Here is a 19497-nt window from a genome sequence, read left to right as displayed (position 1 = left end):
TCTGAAAAAAAAAAGACAAAGAGATGAAGAGATGATGAAGACTTGTTTAATTTTAACAGAGATGGAAGCTGAGAGTGAGGAAGATGATGATGATGAAGATGATGATGGTAAAAAGGTCAGTGGTGACATCGAACAGAGCTGACAGAGGGTCACCCTCACTGCTGTCGCCATTCGTTAATGTTTACAAGTGCTGTTTATTTTCATGGTTTTGCTGTTTATTCTTTAAGCCATTGTCATTGTTAATCTTGTTCTGAACCCTGAATATTGTTGTTGTTGTGGGTTGTTGTGAACACTTGCTTTTTTTTTTTTCTTTTCTTTTTTTTTTGCTGTTGCTTGTGCTTTATTTTTTCTGTTGTCTCTCCAGTGGTTCTTGTGGTTTATTCCGTATCTGTACCATTCGTGCATTTTCCTCTGTTTTCACAGTTTTTGTTAATAAGGTGACTGCACTTATGTAGCATTACTTTACTATCATTTTATCTGACTGGGGGTTATACAGTGTGTCTGAAACCAGGATGTTGGTTTTGCTAGAGCATCATACTAATGTTGTTCCCACAAAATCACTGCAGTTGACCAGCCATTGTATTGCGATATCATAGTGCAACTGAAGTTGCTTCAGCCTGTCGACAATTTCTGCATATCTGCAAGCCCCTTTGCAACCCACTTTCATCCCAGACAGATTCATATCTGTTGCTGTTAATGCCCACTCTGTGATGAGTTCTTAGTGCTGCTCTCTCAGCCTTTATTCTTTCTGTGTATCTGCATTAAATTATAACAAAGTACAGCACAGAGGAAATAGATTTAGGAAAACATCCTGCTTTCCAGTAAAATAAACCATTTAACGGCATTAAATATGTATTTAAAAGCCTTTTTAATTGTGCTTTCTTCCAAGCTTTGGCATCACAAAAAAGTTTTGTTGCAGTAATTATTAATTTTTATAGAAGATGAGATCGTGCTGTGCACACACAGCACCTCACTGCAAAAGAAAACACAAAATCACCTGTTTGATATTGTTTTAGTACCCCTAATGTACCCTTTAGTACCATTAATGAGGAGCTTTGACACCTCTATATATGTTATAGATTATAACATATATCTAAATATATGCATCTAAATATACTTTGTTCTACCTCTATCTTTGCTACTGGGGAATTTATTGCACTGCATGTATCAAAAGCTAATGTAGCCTTGAGCAAAAGTGATCAGCTGGCTTCAAAGGTCTGGTAAGCTCCCTTCTTTCTAACTTTTAAACTCGCTGTCTTGAGTGAAATCACCTAAGGCCATTTATCAGATTTTATGCAACTCTGTTTAGAGCCACCAGAGGTTTTATATAACGTGCGTGTTTTTCACTTTGTTTTAAAGCACTCCCCAGGAGCTGTAAACAGTCTTTGATATGCATTTGATGTCAGAGTTCCCCTTTAAGTTTCAGATGATGCTGACTGTAAATGAATAAAAGTAGAAGAGACATAATGTGGCAAGAGATATCAAACAGACCAGACAAGTGTTTTAGGTATTGAGACAGAAAGACAGAATTCATTACACCGACGAAAGTGAAAGGTTGAAAAAAATAAATAAGCACAACAAAAAGTAGCAGGATAATAAACAAAAAATGAAATGAAAAGCAGGTCGGACATAGAGTGTGTGCACAAGTGTTTGTGTATTTGTGTTTAAAAAGTCGATGGATTTCATTTTGCTGTATATTTTTATTGTTGTGTTGGTATTAGTGTTTGCTGTCAGATTCTGTTGCTGCTGCCATTCTTTTTGTTACTAAGTGCTGTGCAGAGAAATGCAGGACTGCAAACAATGAAAATGTCTGCTTCAAATGACAGCTGCTGTTCCCTCCAGATGTTATGGAAAAAGATGTGTCTCATCTCATTGAAACTATGCTTTGGATGTGTGACGCTTATACTTTATTCCTTCTGTCGTTTATTGCAGGGCTCAGCTGAGCGGGAAGCAGTGGCAACAGAGGAAATGTCAACTCTGGTTAACTACGTCCAGCCTACCAAGTTCAACTCCTTCGAAGCCTCCAAGAGTAAGAAAAGCTCACTATAGATATGTTATTTTGTAGTGATATCCACTGTAACTCAATATAAATGATATAATGCATAAGTTTGGCCTTCACTGTGTTCACGAAATAGGGTGTGAAATTAACTAAGAGAGATTTTTTTTTTATTAAAATTGTTATCTAAAGTAAAGTCAGGTGACAAATGAAAGGATAACTCAACACAAAGTGACTTAATCAGTTTTAATAGATGATAATGTGTGAAGAGGGGATCAGGTCAATGTTTTACACACAGCAGGAGCTATTCAGGGCCAAATGTGTTTTGACTGCTGGAATTCAACCTAAGTAGAGCTTTCAATAGGCAGGTCACATGATCCCAGCCCATAGTTACCTGCACTATGCTCATGTTGTGAGTTTGGCATAGGGAGCTAGTAAATTGAAAACCCCTAAATATCTGATCCAACTGGGTTGTAGATCTGTGTTTTTACGTTCAAAAGACATGTCTAGAAAATTTCAGGGTTGGGATGAATCTTTCAAGTCTCTGAAACTCTACTGGAAGAATGGAACAACATAATTCCCAGAAGATAGATCTTCATTTGGTGTTTAGGCGATGGTGGTGAAGAGAGTTGTGTAAATCAGGATTCACTGTCCCATGTTGTTGTTTATGCGTGTGGGTCTGTGGCTGTGCAGAGAGAGTGATTGTGGGAATTTTTCCTTCTCTTCTCTTTGTCTGTCTCCTCTTTTCATTCTTTCTATTTTATCTATTCTCTTTTCTCGCCTCCCTGAGCTGGGTTCTGCCACAGGTTTCTTCCTGTTAAAAAGGACTTTTCCCCCCCCACTGTTGCCAGGTGCTTGCTCACAGGGGACCATCTAATTGTAGGCTTTTCTTTTAGATACTGATGTTTTTCTTTACAATATAAAATGTAACTGCTGTGTGAATAAAACTGAGCTACCAGTGCGTAGCTTGATGCCAGTAATAAAACACATGGATGAATCTGTTGAAAACAGTCCCTCAAAGGGAGAAAAACATTGCCATAATATAATATAAAAACTTTTTAAAAAATCAAACAAGACTTCTTTCTCTCAGTGAACTATAGCCAGCCAGTCATAAGCAAAAGTAGGCAATTTTTATGGTTGTACCACATATTTTGACACTGCCCTGTGGTTGCTACAGACCTGCAGCTCATATCTGCAAAGCTCTGCAATCGCATCTATACACAGTCATGTTGAACACTTAACACCTCAGTCCTCCCATAATTTATCAGTTTGGTTAAGATCTGGTGACTGTGAAGATCATAGCACAGGATTTACATCATATTAATTCTCATCAAACCATTCAGTGAACACTTTGTCCTCTTGGAAGAGGCACCTTTAATTGTAGGATAAAGGTAATTACTCAGACACTTACACTGACATGTCCCTCTAAAAGAGCAAAAACGTGTCAGTAAAGTGGCCCCCACAAAATAACTGAGCCACCCCACATAGAGACCAATGGGTTCATCCAATTCCTTCAATTTGTTAACTTTCTGTAGATGCAGGAAGTTTGAAACCAAACTAATTGCTCAGAAATGCGTGTGTTCTCATTTTTGTGTGTGTTTGTGTAGAGGCAGCCCGCTGTTACCACATGTCGTCTTTTGTGGAGACCAAAGCGTTGGAGCATCTCACAAAGTCACCAGTGGAGTTTGTAGAGTATCCTTGGCAACAGTTACCACAGTTACATCACACCAAGGCACCATCACTTTATTTTTCATTGACTTCTCACTTTTGCTTGCTTTTTTTCTGTTAACCTTCAGAAATCTTTGTAACTCAGTAAGTTCTGATTAAGTTTTCATTTCATCAGTTTCTATACCAGCAGTTTCAGTACAATACATTTTACATGAATCTATATGTTAGCACTAATGAAATAATGGTTCTTAACCTTCTGTTAACCAGATATAATAAATCTCAGCTGAGTCGAATCTACCCAAAGGGAACCAGAGTGGATTCATCAAATTTTATGCCTCAACTCTTCTGGAACGCAGGATGTCAACTGGTGGCTCTAAACTACCAAACTATTGGTAAACTATTTTTTCTTTTTCTTTTTTTTTTTGTAAAAGGTGCCTTCAAGGACCTTTAATAAAAGTCCTCCCACAAGCAAGTATCCTATCATGGAAAGCCCATTGGCCAATTCCAGGTTAAAAGACTAATCTGAATTAATGGAGCCACGAACATAACAGTTCATCTCTGACTCATCCCTACAGAGATCTTGAACAATTGCTGTGCTAATCCACATTAAACCAAGAAAAACATTTGACACAGTTGAAACTGTTCTGGACCTCAACTGGAAGATTGCGACTTTTATGTGCCACCGTTGACTGTCATGAAGAAATATCCTTATTGACATTTTAAAGGGAATGCCATTTTTGGAATTGCAGAATTCTCCCATTTAGGTTTCTTTTGAGTGCCATGTCTCTGCCTTATAATGCTTTTGCCTCGGTAAAAGAAAGCATTCAAGATTTCCCCCCCTTTTAAGTGCATTTTAAATTAAGGGAGATAGTCTTTCCAAGGCTATCTAGGCTTTGCATGTACTCATTTGTTAACCACTTACCCTTGTTTAGAGTCAGATCAGCTGAAAATGTACTTCAGAAGCCACTGATTCCCCAAAATAACACATTCCACTTTGCTGCTCTTTTGTGCAACAACCAGAGTGCAGCTGTACAGCTCAAACTCAAACTGGTGCTTTAAGCCTTTGTGATGCTAAACTTCAATTTTCTGTTGCAGATTTGTCCATGCAGCTGAATCTCTTTATGTTTGAGTACAACGGTCGGAGCGGCTACAGGTTGAAGCCTGAGTTCATGAGGCGCCCGGACAAACACTTTGACCCTTTTACGGAAAACACAGTAGATGGCATTGTAGCTAACACCCTCTCTGTGAAGGTATATTCACAGTGCTTTTTTTTTTTTTAAACAGTCTCTATTGGTATAACTCTTGTAGTATCTTCCTGTATGTGTTTAAACAAATGCAAGTGAATCCTCTGTGTTTCAGGTTATTTCAGGCCAGTTCCTGACTGAGCGGAGAGTGGGGGTGTATGTGGAGGTGGAGATGTTCGGACTCCCTGCAGACACTCGGCGGAAAGCTCTGAAGACCAAAACGTCTCAGAACAACAATGCCATCAATCCAGTGTGGGACGAAGAGCCGATTGTGTTCAAAAAGGTGCGTTACAGGGAGTCAGATGTCTTACCTGTGCATACTAATTAGCCTATTAACAGTGTGACTGTGACAAATCTTTTCACAGGTGATTCTTCCTACCCTGGCCTCACTAAGAATTGCTGCCTTTGAAGAAGGAGGGAAGTTTATTGGTCATCGAATTATTCCGGTGTCTGCCATTAGGCCAGGTATTCATTCATTTCAACCTTTGATTCTCACCCTGGTGTTAAATGTTAAAGTATTTATCTATCAGATACTGACCTTTTTGTATCTTTAGTGCTGACTGCTATTACTAACTACACCTCTTAGAGATTTCTTTGAGTGTGCTTGAGTTTCTATGGGTTCACTAGTTTGTATTGCAGTTTTTCTTCTCCATGTTTCTTATGGAGTTTATTGTGTTTTCCTTGTACAAAGACAGCAATATGTCATAAAGCTTAGCAGACAATAACTGTCCAAACTCCCAGGAAATGAACTGATGATAAAATAATAAAATAAAAAGTCACAGAGAATAAAAATCAGCATTTTTTATATGTGTAGATGTTTTATGGCACCTATCATGAAAGATTCATACATAAATATTTCTTTGGCTTTTCATGCTTGTGGAGACTGTACAGACGTTGATATTTGTGTCATTGACCATATTTTGGGGCTCTTGATTTTTCTACTTACCTTACCTCCCGGGAAGCATCCTGACTTTTATGTTCAGACTTTATGTCGTGTGATCAGGTTGCAGAGGCACAAACAATGTGAACTAAATAAGTTTTTTTCTGTGTAGTTTGACTTCACTCATGCTTGGTCTGAAAACACTTAGCATTTCTTACTGCCAACTAACTTTATTGCCGGGGTTTTGTGCATTGCATTAAATATTTATCTGTCTACATGAACCAGATGACTGTTGCATCTGTTACTCTGCAGGTTATCGTTACATCGGCTTGAGGAATGAGAAAAACCAGTCTCTGATTCTGCCAGCTGTGTTCGTCTACATTGAAGTCAAAGACTATGTCCCAGATACATTTGCTGGTACAAACTTCTGGACTGTTTAATGGCATCACAGAACCAAATATCTACACTGACTGATTTATTTCATGTTTTTTGTTTTCATAACAAAACCAAGCATCACATAAAAGAACATGGGGGAAAGGGCAGTGTCTTTATTTATGCAAGGTGGCTTACAGCGAAAGGTATCCACTGTTGTGACAGTTTTTCAACACATGTAGGATCCCAAGCTCTGTAGTGCCACCTACAGGACATATTGTGACCAATCATGGCCGAAGTGGGCTCCTGTTTTTGCGTCTATTTGGCTCATCCATTAGCAGAAACCCACTCCTTGCAGTAAATCTCTTGAACATATTCATTGGCTCAATAGAATAAAGGTTTTATCATTTTAATGTCTCACCCACATGATTGAGCACAAGTGTCTTAAACGGCTAAAATATTTTATTTGATCATCAGCTGAAGAGCTTTCAGAACATTGTTTATGCATTTAAAGTCCAGAGTGCAGTGGGGCACCTTTGTTTGTTTGTTTGTTTAATGAATGACCAAAACTGACAAAATCACAAATCACATCACATAAATACAAATCACATAAATAAACATTAGTACTGCTATTCTTCTGATACAGTAAAGAAAGAAAGGACCCCATTACATATGCTCTTCATCCACTTACTCATAATTTGCATAATTCGGCAAATGGAAAGAAATACAGTAACAAAAAATCAACATAAATCCATGTAAATTGCTAAAATTATTAAATAAAAATGGTGAAAAAAATGAAAATTACATAAAGATGTAAATAAATAGGGGAATTAATACAAAGTTAAATATTTTTATAAATTAATTCATGTTTGCGTGTATTTTTTTATCATAAACAATTTTTATTTATTTCATTTAAACTTCAATAACAGAACTTAAAGATAAATACATAAATAAATAATTTAAAAAACTAAACAAAACAAACAAAAAAATAACCCCAAAAAACACACCAATCCCCACACCACCACTCTGTCATTACTCCTCTGTTCTTCAAGTTACAGAAAACCATTTTGTAAAGGGGACCAAATACAATCATATTGATGCAATTTGTCTAATAAGCCATAAGTCACTTTTTTGTAAGATGCCAACTTAGCCATTGCCATTTTGCCACTCTTCATAGGGAGGGGGGGTTCTTTTTCCGCCAATGTCTTAGCAGGACCCATTTGGCCGTAGTAAGAGCCAGAATCATCCATCTTTTTGTATAACTGGAAAAATCTCCATCAGAAAGTTGTGTGGTTATACCAAGTATGGACAGTTTTGGTGAGATACCAAATCTCCTTTTCAAAACACTGAAAATGACCTCCATTATGTTTTCCTACCAATCCCAAAGTGCCGAACAGCTCCATAAGATATGTAAAATCAAAGCATTTTGACCATCACATCTCCAACATTTGTCCATAGAGACCACGTTCCATTTATACAATTGTTGCAGTGTTCGATGCCACTTATGGATTATCTTAAGTTGAATAAATCTACTGCCTGTTTCTTTATACATAGTATTAACATTTTGAAAACATGAATCCCATTCAACTGAAGATATGTCCAATGCCATGTCCTGGGCCAAGTAGCCCTTAATTTTAAGGAGAGGGTCAGCTGACCGTTCTTGCAATAAGTGATAAATCTTTGCGGTGATGCCTTTACCCAAGGATGATCTTGAGAGCAGGACTTCCACAGGGCTGTCCACAGGACAACTCAAAGGGGTTCCCAGCCACTTCGATAATGAACTATGTATTTGGACATATCTCCAGAATTGATTACGCTGCAACTTATATAATTCCACAATTTTATCAAAGCTTAAAAAACATTTAGTCCCACAGTCAAATAAATCTGATACATAAAGGATGCCTGCCTTACGCCACTGTAACCAGTCAACCGATGTCCCTCCAATTAAAATTAAAAATGTTTGCGTGTATTTTTAATATTTCTGGTGCATTCAGTGGAAAATGTATTTATTTATTTTGGTCTTGATTTTGGTCTTGATTTTGGTTTTAGCATTTCAATTTTTATCTTCATATGTGTACACAAAAACTATGACTTCTTCCTGTTTTAAATAATTGCTACATGTTAGTCAAACTGATATGGTCACATACACATAACCATATTCATGATGTCCACATAGTCCTCAATGCAATGCCATCAGCTCTGTATGTGTTTGTTCATATTTCTTCTAGATGTAATCGAGGCTCTATCGAACCCTATTCGCTATGTCAACCTTCTGGAGCAAAGATCTAAACAGCTGGCAGCCCTGACTCTGGAGGATGGCGAGGAGGACACGCAGACTGAGGTCAGACCTGCTTCGATTCTATTCATTCTTTGTCTCGTGAGCTAAAAGTTTGGCTGTAAAAGGTCTTGGTATTGATTTCCAGGAGGAGACTGAAAGCTGTGCAGAGCGTAAGACTGATCTGAAATCAGCTCCACTAGAAAACGGGCTTAGCCCGGTCTCTGGCCCACCGGGCCACACCCCCATCGCCACCACACCCAAAGCTTCTGCAGCCAATCAACAGGCAGCCACGACAGGTAGTTAGCAACTGCAAGTGAAGATGCACACACTAATACAAATATTAAATGACTGATAAAAGTGAACTGCAGATATTCTAATGGTAATATGTACAAATACTAAATTTACTTTTTTGGTATGGATTTTCTCTTTTCTACATTTTAGATGCAGCCAAACCAGCAGCCAAGACTGAAGACCTGGTTTTAAGTGTTTTGATAGGTCAGTATTTACATAATTACACATTAAGATTTCTTATTTTAATTCTCTGGATTGGTCTGAAAGTGTGATTCAATGATAGCAAATTTAAAAAATAATTAAGAGCAAAATTAGCACTGAGTGTATCTTAAATATATCGTGTATTATATATGTTTATATAAAGGTGAGTCTAGGACTAGGTCTGAAAAGTGAAGCCAATCCATGCATGTCTTAAACCTGTGATTTTTCTAAAGGCTTGCAGAAGAAGTCTGTTTTCATAGAAGCAGGGAAAATTAACTTTATTGATTTATGATCTCAGGAAATACATTCCTACTAAGTATATGATCACAGTCATTAACATGAATGGCATCATTTTTTATTTTGTTTATTTATTTATTCATTTTATTTATAAAGTGTGGTGTACTTTAAGGTGATTCCGGAGTTTTAACACAAACTAATACACTGTATGATCTGTGATCACATATGGTAACAGATGTCCCAGTGTGCACTTTGGAGAATCTGCAGCAGTCCAAAGTTTACCAGAAGGAGCAGAGACGCCAGTTTAAAGAGCTGAAGGAGTTAGTGAGGAGACACCAGAAGAAAACGTCAGAACTCCTCCGAGAGTTCAACAATAAGTACAAGAAGACAGCAAGACAATGCAGCAAGAACAGGTACGCACACCAACATTATTATAGTGAATGAAATAAAACTAACTAAAACTAAACTGAATTGAAAATTACAAAGTCAAAATGAAAAAAAAGAGAAAAATAATTATACTTTTTAAAGCTGTAATAACTCTGACGCACACAGACACGTTATGTTTGTGTTTTTTTAATTATAACATTTTTTTCTCTTATCATATTGAAATAACACCTGTTATTTTACTGTGAAAGAGAGGGGAAAGTGTTTCATTTTAAAATCTTCGATTTGCCCTTGTCAGGAGTTCGAACTCGGACAGTGAGAAGGACGACCGTCTGCAGCAGCTGAGAGAAGAGCAGCATCAGCAGCTTCTGGCTCTGAGGCAGGAACAGTACTATAGTCAGAAATATCTGCAGAGAGAACACATTAAAACGGTAAAATCTAACAAAACGAACTTTTAAAACAAAAAAAAGAGTTTCTTCACTTTTGATTGAAGTATTATTGACAAGGGAAACTCATAATAACATCTTCCCCAAAAGACAAATTGCTAATAAGTATCACGCTATGATTGGCATGACAGAAAGTCTCTCCCCGCCAGGTATAGCAATAAGAATGATGTTTGACAGGCTCTGTGTTAAGTTAGCGCCTTCAGTTTTGAGCATGTCTGTAAAATGTATTTGTGTGAAACATTGTCTTTGTTCCCTCCAGCTGACGGAGCGGCTGACCAGTCTGGCTGAGGAGAGTCACAACACCCAGATAAAGAAGCTCAAAGACATCTGTGACAAGTGAGATAAAAATCTGTGACTGAAGTCTCACGGGTCTTTAAGCTCAGAGGAATTCCACATGGTGTTAGAGTTATTTTCATAACAGCAGTAGCTTGCAGAGCATTCCCTCTGAGCTGCTTCAGGCAACAGCAGGTTGGATATTTGCAGGGCATGGTGCCATTCTTTATGGTCTTTATACCATAAAGACAAAATTTGACAACCTCCCCTTTACACTTAATGACAAGTTTGGATGTGTCGGTATTGTTACGTCCCTCTGCAGCCTCGAATCTGCTCAGTGTGTTCAGCTGGTGCTAATTGGCCACACCTAATCAGGTGTGGATAAAAGCATACCTGAGGCAAGCTTCCCAGGGAGCTCACTAGTCTTTGCCTTGGTGGCACCAGCAATTTTAGCCAACCTGATAGTCCATTTTAAGATAAACCTCTTTTTACCTACACTCTGGTATTCGTCTCCTTTTTTATGTTGCGGCTTTTGAGCCGGGTCGTAACAGTATATACGAATAAAGATGTGGTTTGACAACCACTAGAAACCGTCCTCCCTACTTCTGATGCAAACAACTCGGCTCAGAAAAGAGCTGCACGGATAACTACTAGTAGGCTTTCAGGGGGCTAAGAGTTAATTTTGAATTTGATCCTAGCAATACAACTAAAAAAAACAGGGTGTGTTTACTACTGTGTAGCATCCCCTCATTTTTTAACAATGGTCTGTTTTCTTATTTTTTAAAGCAAGGTCTGGACTGCAGTTCAGCTTCGGATTCTTCCAGTACAAAGCCAGGCTGTCACAATAGTTGCATTTGAATTATCTTGCTGAAATCAGCAAGGCTTTCCCTGAAAAACAGCATCATCTGAATGGGAATGTATATTGATACTGATGGTGCCCTTCCAGATGTGCAAACTGCCAAGTCCAGACTTCTAAATGAGTGCTGATAACAAGCCAGATGGTTCCACTCCTCTTTAGTCCAAAGGATGTAGTTTCCATGTTTTCCAAAAGAAAATATCAAATTGTTCTCAAACAGGTTTCCAGTTTGAGTTTTGGCAGCAACATTTCTGGATTATGTTCACATATGGATTCTCCGTTGTGTGATAGAGCTTTAACCTGCATTTGTGAATGGCACAGCAAATCCACAGTGTTCACAGACACTGATTTCTGGAAGTGTTCCTGTTTGGATGTATTTGCATATTCTAGTAAATAAAACATGTCATTTATTTATTTATCAGACACATTTTCACATAAGCATATTTTCTTTTTCAAATGAAATCATAATCACTGTTTTGACACCTAATTATGACAACATAATATATCTACTGCCAGCATTTTGAGAAATATTTATATTGTAGAACATGAAACTAATGATCTGCAATATTATTAATTTTTTATATTGAAAGTAATGTAGAGATTCTCCTAGTATTATCATATTAAATGGTGGAAGGAAAAACAGACAAAGCATGCATTTAACAGCTTAAAATTATAGGCAGTTACCTTGAAATGCTTAAATGGCTCCTAGAGCTAATTGAAGGTGATTTAATAATTCAGTTCAATTCAGTTTTATTTATACAGCACCAATTACAACAACAGTCGCCTCAAGGCACTTTAGATTATAAGTGGGAAGGAAAAACTCCCTTTTAACAGGAAGAAACCAGGCTCAGGGAGGGGCGGGGCCATCTGCTGCGACCGGTTGGGGTGAGAGAAGGAAGACAGGATAAAGACATGCTGTGGAAGAGAGACAGAGATTTATAAGAAGTATGATTCAATGCAGAGAGGTCTATTAACACACAGTGAGTGAGAAAGGTGACTGAAGAAGAAACACAATACAGCATAGGAATCCCTCAGCAGCCTACACCTATTGCAGCATTACAAAGGGGGGATTCAGGGTCTCCTGATCCAGCCCTAACTATGTGCTTTATCAAAAAAGAAAACCTAGCTAAGATTAGCTAAGGCTTAATCTTAGGTATTTATCTAGTTAAGATTAAGCCTAATCTTAAAAGTAGAGATAGTGTCTGTCTCCCAAATCCAAATTAGAAGCTGGTTCCACTGAGGAGGGAAAATGAAGGCTCTCCCTCCCATTCTACTTTTGAATACTCTGGGAGCAACAAGTAAGCCTGCAGTGTGAGGCATGAAAGCTCGTTTTGACCTCCGCATTTTCTATTGGCCCCAGAGGGAGCAACTCCACTGGAAGCAAAAATTAGATGTGAATTCCACAACAGAAGCCATGATGGTAAAACCATGGCTTCTGTTATATAAAAAATATAAATTAAAAAAAGCTTTTAGTTTGAATCAGATTCAAGTGGTAATTCTATGCTTTCAGTTTTTACATTGTAGTAACAATTAAAATAAGGTTAACAATAGAAAGGGACAGATTAGAGGGCATCATCTGGGCAATTCTTCAAATACCGGCCCAAATAATTGCCAGGAAGAGTTACCAAGATGGCTCTGGATTTTTAGCCTTGCTAAAGATGTCTTTTTAAAGTACGTGATACTTTATATGTACCCTATCTTATTTCAGCTGTTCTTCAAAAGATACTATGAGCCAGACTTTTACCCAGTGCACTTCTAAAAACTTGATACCATGTTTTTCACCAAGCATTTGCCCTAATCTTTCTTTCTGCTTCTATAGGGAGAAAAAAGAGCTGAAGAAGCAGATGGATCGAAGGAGAACAGAGAAGATCAACCAAGCAAAGACCAAAGAGAAACATCTGGCTGAGGAGTATGATCTATAAGCACACGCACACACATTTCACTATTTATCTAGCTGCTGTAGCTTGCTCATCTGCTTCATGCACTGATCCACTGATCTAGTCTCATTAGAAGAGAAAAATATTTATCTCAGATCCAATCAATGTCAATCCATTTGTCTCTATGTTCCCAGGGAGAAGATTGAGATCAATAAGTCCTACGTCAATGAAGTCGTCCAGAACATTAAAAGGGTGAGCAGCAGATGAGGTTAAAGGAATTTTTATGGGCCTTTCCATAAAGTGAATTCCAAAGAGACAATTATGAAAATGTTATGGCTGTAACACTCTCTCCATTTAGTGCAACTCTGTCTGTATGTCTGTTTGTTTATCCTCAGCTTGAGGAGACTCAGGCAAAGCGCCACGAGCAGCTGGTGGAGCAACATAATGATCTCCTGCAGGAGATACAAGACCAGAAGCCAAAGGTAAATACAAGTTTCTCTTTCTGTCCACAATTAAGTTCATTTATTTTTAGCCAAAGTCAGTGAAATCTGCCACCGACCACTTTGCAAGCTTCATGCTCAAATGCACTGCTTGGCAAGAACATTTCTTGTACACGAGGCTCCAAACTGGTGCTGCTGTCTGCCCACACCCACGCACTTTAGAGGCAGCGCTGACGTCAACGTGGGGCATTTAAAGGATGCAATGTGGCCTCTGGCAGCCATATTGGAGCTGTTCGAGTGTTGGCAGAAACGGCTGACAACAGCTGGTTGCGTTTCTGAATGTACAACCCATCTGTCTCAACTGTAGGAGATAACTAAACCAATTTGTGTGGTGTTTCTGACTGGGACCTGACTCATCATGGTTATATTTCGCTACATCTGCCGTTATGTAATCCCACCTTAGCCACAAAAAATCTTTAAAAGCAATCTATCCTCAGTGAGCAAGCGAATGTGTGTGGTGTTTTCCAGCTGCAGGGCTCTGTGGAGGCAGAGTTTCAAGAGAAGTTCCAGCGTTTGCCTGGAGAGATTCACGACTTCCTGCAGGACAGGAAGTTGGAGGTTCGAGGCCACAGCAAGTCACGACCTTCCACCCCACACGAAGCTCTTTCAGAGGAGGACTGAAGAGGGGAAAAAAGGATGAAGGAGCAAGGGGGAATGAGGAACGAGAACAATTGGATCAATGGAAGCAGCGTGGAGTAGATCAATGAAATGCAAAGCATGAGAATAAAAGATAACAAGAAGTATTGATGAAGAGGGCGCGAAAGAGTAAATAATCAAGTTTATATAGACTGTTACTTCTTTTTAATGGAAGAATGCTTTAACAATTTATTTTTTATTCCATTCTAGCATGAACTTTGTGTGTTTAATACAAGTGTTTAATCAGACCCCGTTTAGTCTTGCATTAAGTCTTCTATTCTGTCATCTGTTATTTTAGACCTCAACAGTTTGTACTGCATGACTGCATATCTATCTATCTATCTATCTATCTATCTATCTATCTATCTATCTATCTATCTATCTATCTATCTATCGATCGATCGATCGATCGATCGATCGATCGATCATTTGAAGATCACTGAACATACATCAGGCTCTGTCTTATTGGAGAGAAATCTTTACAAATATAGAGTTTTCAACAGAGTTTCAACAAATTCTAAGCAGCTGTTTGCCCTTTTTACTTGTCCAGTCTGCTATAACAATGTCAAAAAATTTAAAAAACTACAAAGCTAGAACAATTCCATCCTGGAGCACTCGGCGCCATGCTTTTACAAACACAATCAGCACACTTGGTCTGGTGCTGCCAAGAATAAAATGCACTGTAGCATTTGTTTGAGCTGAGAGTTTTTAAAACAGAACCACTAATGTCTGGGTTTTGTTAAATCTCTCAAGGACAGAAAAAGACATTTTGCAATTCACAATTCTCCCAAGTATCTCCACTCCAAGGCTGGCTGAACTCACAGTTGGAAGCTGTTGCTCACTAAATCTGGATGAAACTCTTTTATTCAGAAAGACAGAAAGATTAGAATTTAAGGGGTTAATACATGACAACAGTTAATGCTGTATTTTTTTATACATTTATTTATCACTGTTATTATAAATGCTTTCTTTTCTTTCTTTCTTTTTGGCTAGCATCACTGATATAGCCACAGGCTACATGCCTGACTTCTGAGCAGCTTTGCAGCTGGGATGTTGGTGATTTTGTCAGGGACACCTCAGTGGTGGAAATGCAAGAGAGGCAAATGTTTTCTTTTTTCTGCCTACATCCTGATAATAATGCATTCCGTTTCTTTTTTTGATTTTAAATAGGATTTTTTTTCCCCTGTTTACTGTCATACAGATGAGGTGTGATTTTTTTTAAAGGAGCTGACAATAACTCCATAATATAAAAAACCTTTACCTGCTGTAAGTTTGTCTGATCTCCCTTAAAAAGTCATCTTCTGGTGCACATCTGGACAATTTTTAATAGAGATGCTTTTTTTTTTTAGATCTCCCAGTGGAAGTCCCTCTTTGTCCTCTTGCACTTGTGCCTCTGTGACAGATGCTGGATCTCCTCTTATGTGTCACAACTGCGAACTTTCAATTTGATTTTCATTTCTATAATTGTTGCAGGGAGACAAATCTGGTGACTGGTCTAAAGCAGTATGCAAAGGTTGTTTTAGTGGCTTAAGTCCTGCATTTTCAGTTCTGTTCTGAATGTTCTCCTTTAAATATCCTTCCACTGACTCAAGTTGCTACAATTATATTCAGTCTTGACAGTCTCTCACTGAGAGGTGAATTTATAATTTAAAGCCATATGTAGTTTGAAAGAAAATGACAAGCATTCTCTCACTGCCACTTCTCGTCTGAAGAGATGCCTTTACAAGTGGAAACGGTGAAGTCTTCAACTGGAAAGAGACCCTGCTCACATTACAATTAATGACCATCCACACAAAACTCAGGTCAGTTTGAAGCAGAGGTTGATGTTTTCTCTCTGTACAAGCTTGGAGTGAGTAGGGAAATCACAGACCAAAGGTGCAAGGGGTCACAATGGGACTTCAGATAATTTTTTTGTACTCTTCGCTCCGTTTCAGGCAAGTCCCAACTGCTTTTCCATCCTTTGGTTAGGAAGGCCAGACAATCAGAAGGCTTAAAGCAAGAGAAGTCTTAAAGGATGATGAATGAATCAACAGTGCTTCAACAGTGCCCAGTATAAGATAAATAAGGCTTATTTTCACCTGTGAGTTGTGCAAAGCTACTTTAGCTTTGCCCAAGAACAAAAATATGAGCATAGTAGGTCCTCTGTCAGTAATTCTTATCCTAAACCTTTGCCTCATGCAGTTGCATAAACATCTAATTTCATATTTGTGGTTTCAGGATTCTGTTATATAAACATATTGTTATGTGTTATATTTCAAGAAGTTAATATCCAGCTCTTTGTATGTGTGTGGGTGTGTATCACTCATCCATATACTGCATTATCTGAACATTAATAAGGATTTTGACACAACTGTTTTAAGGATTTTTTAATGGCAGAACTCTGTGTTTTATTCTAGCAGAAATTATGCTAGTTCCCAGTAAGTGTGTATCATTATCTGCTTTGTGTATTTATTCATGAGATTTTGGAAGGAAATGTAAAACTGATATGTTTTTTCATTGTTTGTTTTTTTTTAAAGACTGTTAGTAGAAGACATGTTTATACGAGTGAGAAGGATTTGCACTGAAAGATAAAGTACAAAGGTTTTATTATCGGCCTATTTTGGATTTTTTCTGACTACTGTAGTTGCAGCAATCACCCCCTCGACTTGCCCCAGATGCTGCTGCAGAGCTGATTTGGTGGCCAGGCGTCTTTGTTAAATGTGAAAGTCTGCTGCCACTGCATGATTTATTTGTTCTAATGTGAAAGATGTACATAACGTAGTCCTCATTCTGATGACGTATGGATTTATCGGTTGCTATTTTCCTGATATTTAACAGCATAATTTGTAAAGTTTTACTTTGCTGTAAAAATGTAAAATGATTGGAGCTTGTTCCTCTTTGTATAGTGATCTTCCAGAACAATATTTGTTGGAACATTTTCCATGATGTTTTTTTTTTTTCCTCTAAGGCCTCAGCTGCTTTCAACAACTTTTTTTTTGCCGTGAACCTTTACTTCAAATTTAAGCCACACATGATTGAGCTGAACAATCTGGGGTCACTGTCTGTTCCTGACCTCATAAAGGTAGCTTACACTTGCAGTCTTCATGGCAATATAGAGACTCAGTCATTAACTTTTCACACTAACATCAGAGTGCCTCATCATTCACTAAATTGTCTATTAAGGATGTTCATGTTTGCAAAGTGGCTGAGGTTCTACTGCAAAAATGTGTTGTTGAACATGCCTCATGCTTTAGCACATATACTGAGCATGCTTTATCGTATTAGATTTCTCCACCAGTTGAATTGTTTCTTGGGTTAATTGAATGCTATTTTAAGACCAGACTATTAAATATTTGATCTAAAAAACAAAGTGTTCTTGGAATGTTTTTTCTACCATTACAGTTGAAGACTTACAGTGTTGCGAGAAGATGCACTGTTCAGGCACTGTGTGAGAGGAGGTAATTGCTGTTGTCAGCCTCGTCAAAGGCAAGCCCACTGAATCGTGCCTGTTCACAAAACTTTGCTGTTGCTGTAATTGCGTGCACAGCCGGGATAACGTGAGCTTTCGGGCGCCGTACTGAAGGTGTGGGGGAGGAAAGTGGAGGAGCTGAGCGGCAGTCTGTCACAGGAGATTAATGTGACTATGATGACCTTTCTGCTTCCTAAATAACAAAACATGTAGTGAACTGAATCAAGCCGTACATGAACTGCTAATTAAACACAACATATATTCCGAAAATATTTTTAATTATGTTTCCTTAATATACGCAACATATTTGTCAATAGAACTTTCCTCTTGTATGTTTTCATTTGCCCTGATGTCATTTGCGTTGTTTTTTAACCGTATAAGATGATTTTCTGACAGATGTTTTCTGCATGACTCTGCTGCCCTCTAGTGAGCAAGAACAATAACGCAGGTGTAATGATAAAATTTAAACTCAGACCAGAATTCAAATCTTTTTTTTGTTGTTGTTGCTGTTTGTGTCTTTATATTTGTTGTTGCACTGAATTTTGTGAGATCTGTAATAAGACATTTATCGCCAAATTTATCAGTTAACCAAATTTGCAACTTTTGAAATGCTATACCGAACACAAATATTTACAATAGTCTCTTAACTGGTGCCCTTAACTTGTTTTATTTTACATTACTGTCTTAAGTAAAAGTCATAATCTCCCTGTAGCAATCGAGCAACAGTTGTATCCTAAAATCATCCTTAAATTATTTAAGTTGAAATACTCAATGTGCAGAATGGAACATTTGTGAACATATTTTATTATTGGATCATAATTGCTGAATTTTTTAATCTCACAGCTCGATATGAATTTATTATTTAGCTTAAGCTTTGTCAGTAGTGATAAAGTATAGTATATGGCCATTTTATTGTGTACAGCTTGCTAATACTGTGTTGGACCCCTTTTTGCCTTAAGAACTGCCTTAATTCTTCATGTCGCAGATTAAAAAAGGTTCTGCGAGCATACTTCAGATATTTTTGGTCCATGTTAACAGGATGGCATGACATACTTGCTGGAGATTTGTCAGCTGCACATTCATGATGAGACACTCCTGCTCTACCAGATCCCAGAAGTGCTCTATCATTGAAATCTGGTAACTGTGGAGGCCATCTGAGCACAGTTAACTCATTGTCACGTTCAAGAAAACAGTATAAGATGATATGACACATTTCCCTGTAGGAAGCAGCCATCAGAAGATGGGTACTCTGGTCACAAAAGGATGGACATGGTCAGCAACAGTAGTCAAGTCAGCTGCGAAGCTTACATGATGCTAAATTGTCGAATTTCCCAGAGGAACCCACCCGAGGGATTAATAAAGTTCTATCTTATCTTAAATTGATACTAAGGTGTCCAAAGAGTGCCAAGAAAATATCCCCACACCATGACACTACCGCCGGCCTGAATAATGTTGTTTATACCACATTGTGACTATCTGAATGTTGCATCAGAATCAGTTTTACAATCTTGTCTTTTCCAGTTTTGATAAGCAGTAACTGTATCCTCCGTTTGTATTCTTAGCTGAGGAACGTAGCACACCGTGTGGTTTTCTTCTGATTCTTCTGCTTCAAGGTCCAACATGTTGTGCACTGAGTGGTGCTGTTCTACATAACTCAGTTGTGTTTATTTGAGTTACTGTTGCCTTCAGCTCCATGCAGTCTGGCTATTCTGCGCTGGCATGAACAAGACCTTTTCACGCAAAGCTCGCTGGATATTTTGTCTTTTTGTACCACTCTCTACAAACCTGAGGTAGTTGTGCAGGAAAATCCCAGCAAATCATCAGTCTCTAAACTAACACTATTCTGATTTTCACTTTGAAGGTCACCGGCAGGTTGTCTTTACAATCTTTCAAATCTAAATACACCAAGG

The 19497-nt window shown here is 38.1% G+C and overlaps 1 protein-coding gene across 2 annotated transcripts in view; it reads left to right on the top strand.

Moving 5' to 3' along the window:
- Window positions 1-17488, top strand: part of LOC146560756 (1-phosphatidylinositol 4,5-bisphosphate phosphodiesterase beta-1-like) — a 37817-nt gene extending 20329 nt beyond the window's left edge. The window contains exons 15-32 of one of the 2 annotated variants that reach the window (XM_085296187.1): window positions 60-115; window positions 1933-2029; window positions 3604-3688; window positions 3932-4056; window positions 4760-4914; window positions 5024-5191; window positions 5274-5373; window positions 6101-6205; window positions 8389-8501; window positions 8584-8734; window positions 8880-8933; window positions 9403-9580; window positions 9850-9982; window positions 10257-10333; window positions 12946-13035; window positions 13198-13255; window positions 13399-13485; window positions 13972-17488. In XM_085296187.1, coding sequence (XP_085152313.1) covers window positions 60-115; window positions 1933-2029; window positions 3604-3688; window positions 3932-4056; window positions 4760-4914; window positions 5024-5191; window positions 5274-5373; window positions 6101-6205; window positions 8389-8501; window positions 8584-8734; window positions 8880-8933; window positions 9403-9580; window positions 9850-9982; window positions 10257-10333; window positions 12946-13035; window positions 13198-13255; window positions 13399-13485; window positions 13972-14124 — 1985 coding nt within the window. In that variant the 3' untranslated portion in view covers window positions 14125-17488. Of the gene's footprint in view, window positions 1-59; window positions 116-1932; window positions 2030-3603; window positions 3689-3931; window positions 4057-4759; window positions 4915-5023; window positions 5192-5273; window positions 5374-6100; window positions 6206-8388; window positions 8502-8583; window positions 8735-8879; window positions 8934-9402; window positions 9581-9849; window positions 9983-10256; window positions 10334-12945; window positions 13036-13197; window positions 13256-13398; window positions 13486-13971 lie in introns of those variants that run through there. The other variant, XM_085296188.1, reaches the window with a different exon arrangement.
- Window positions 17489-19497: the final 2009 nt, after the last annotated feature.

The sequence above is a fragment of the Mchenga conophoros genome, linkage group LG13 (genome assembly GCF_057382185.1).
Source record: "Mchenga conophoros isolate Kocher_MC1m ecotype Shallow Benthic linkage group LG13, M_conophoros_male_GT1.1, whole genome shotgun sequence".
In the NCBI taxonomy this organism is placed as follows: domain Eukaryota; kingdom Metazoa; phylum Chordata; class Actinopteri; order Cichliformes; family Cichlidae; genus Mchenga; species Mchenga conophoros.
This window is presented reverse-complemented; position numbering and strand designations above follow the sequence as displayed.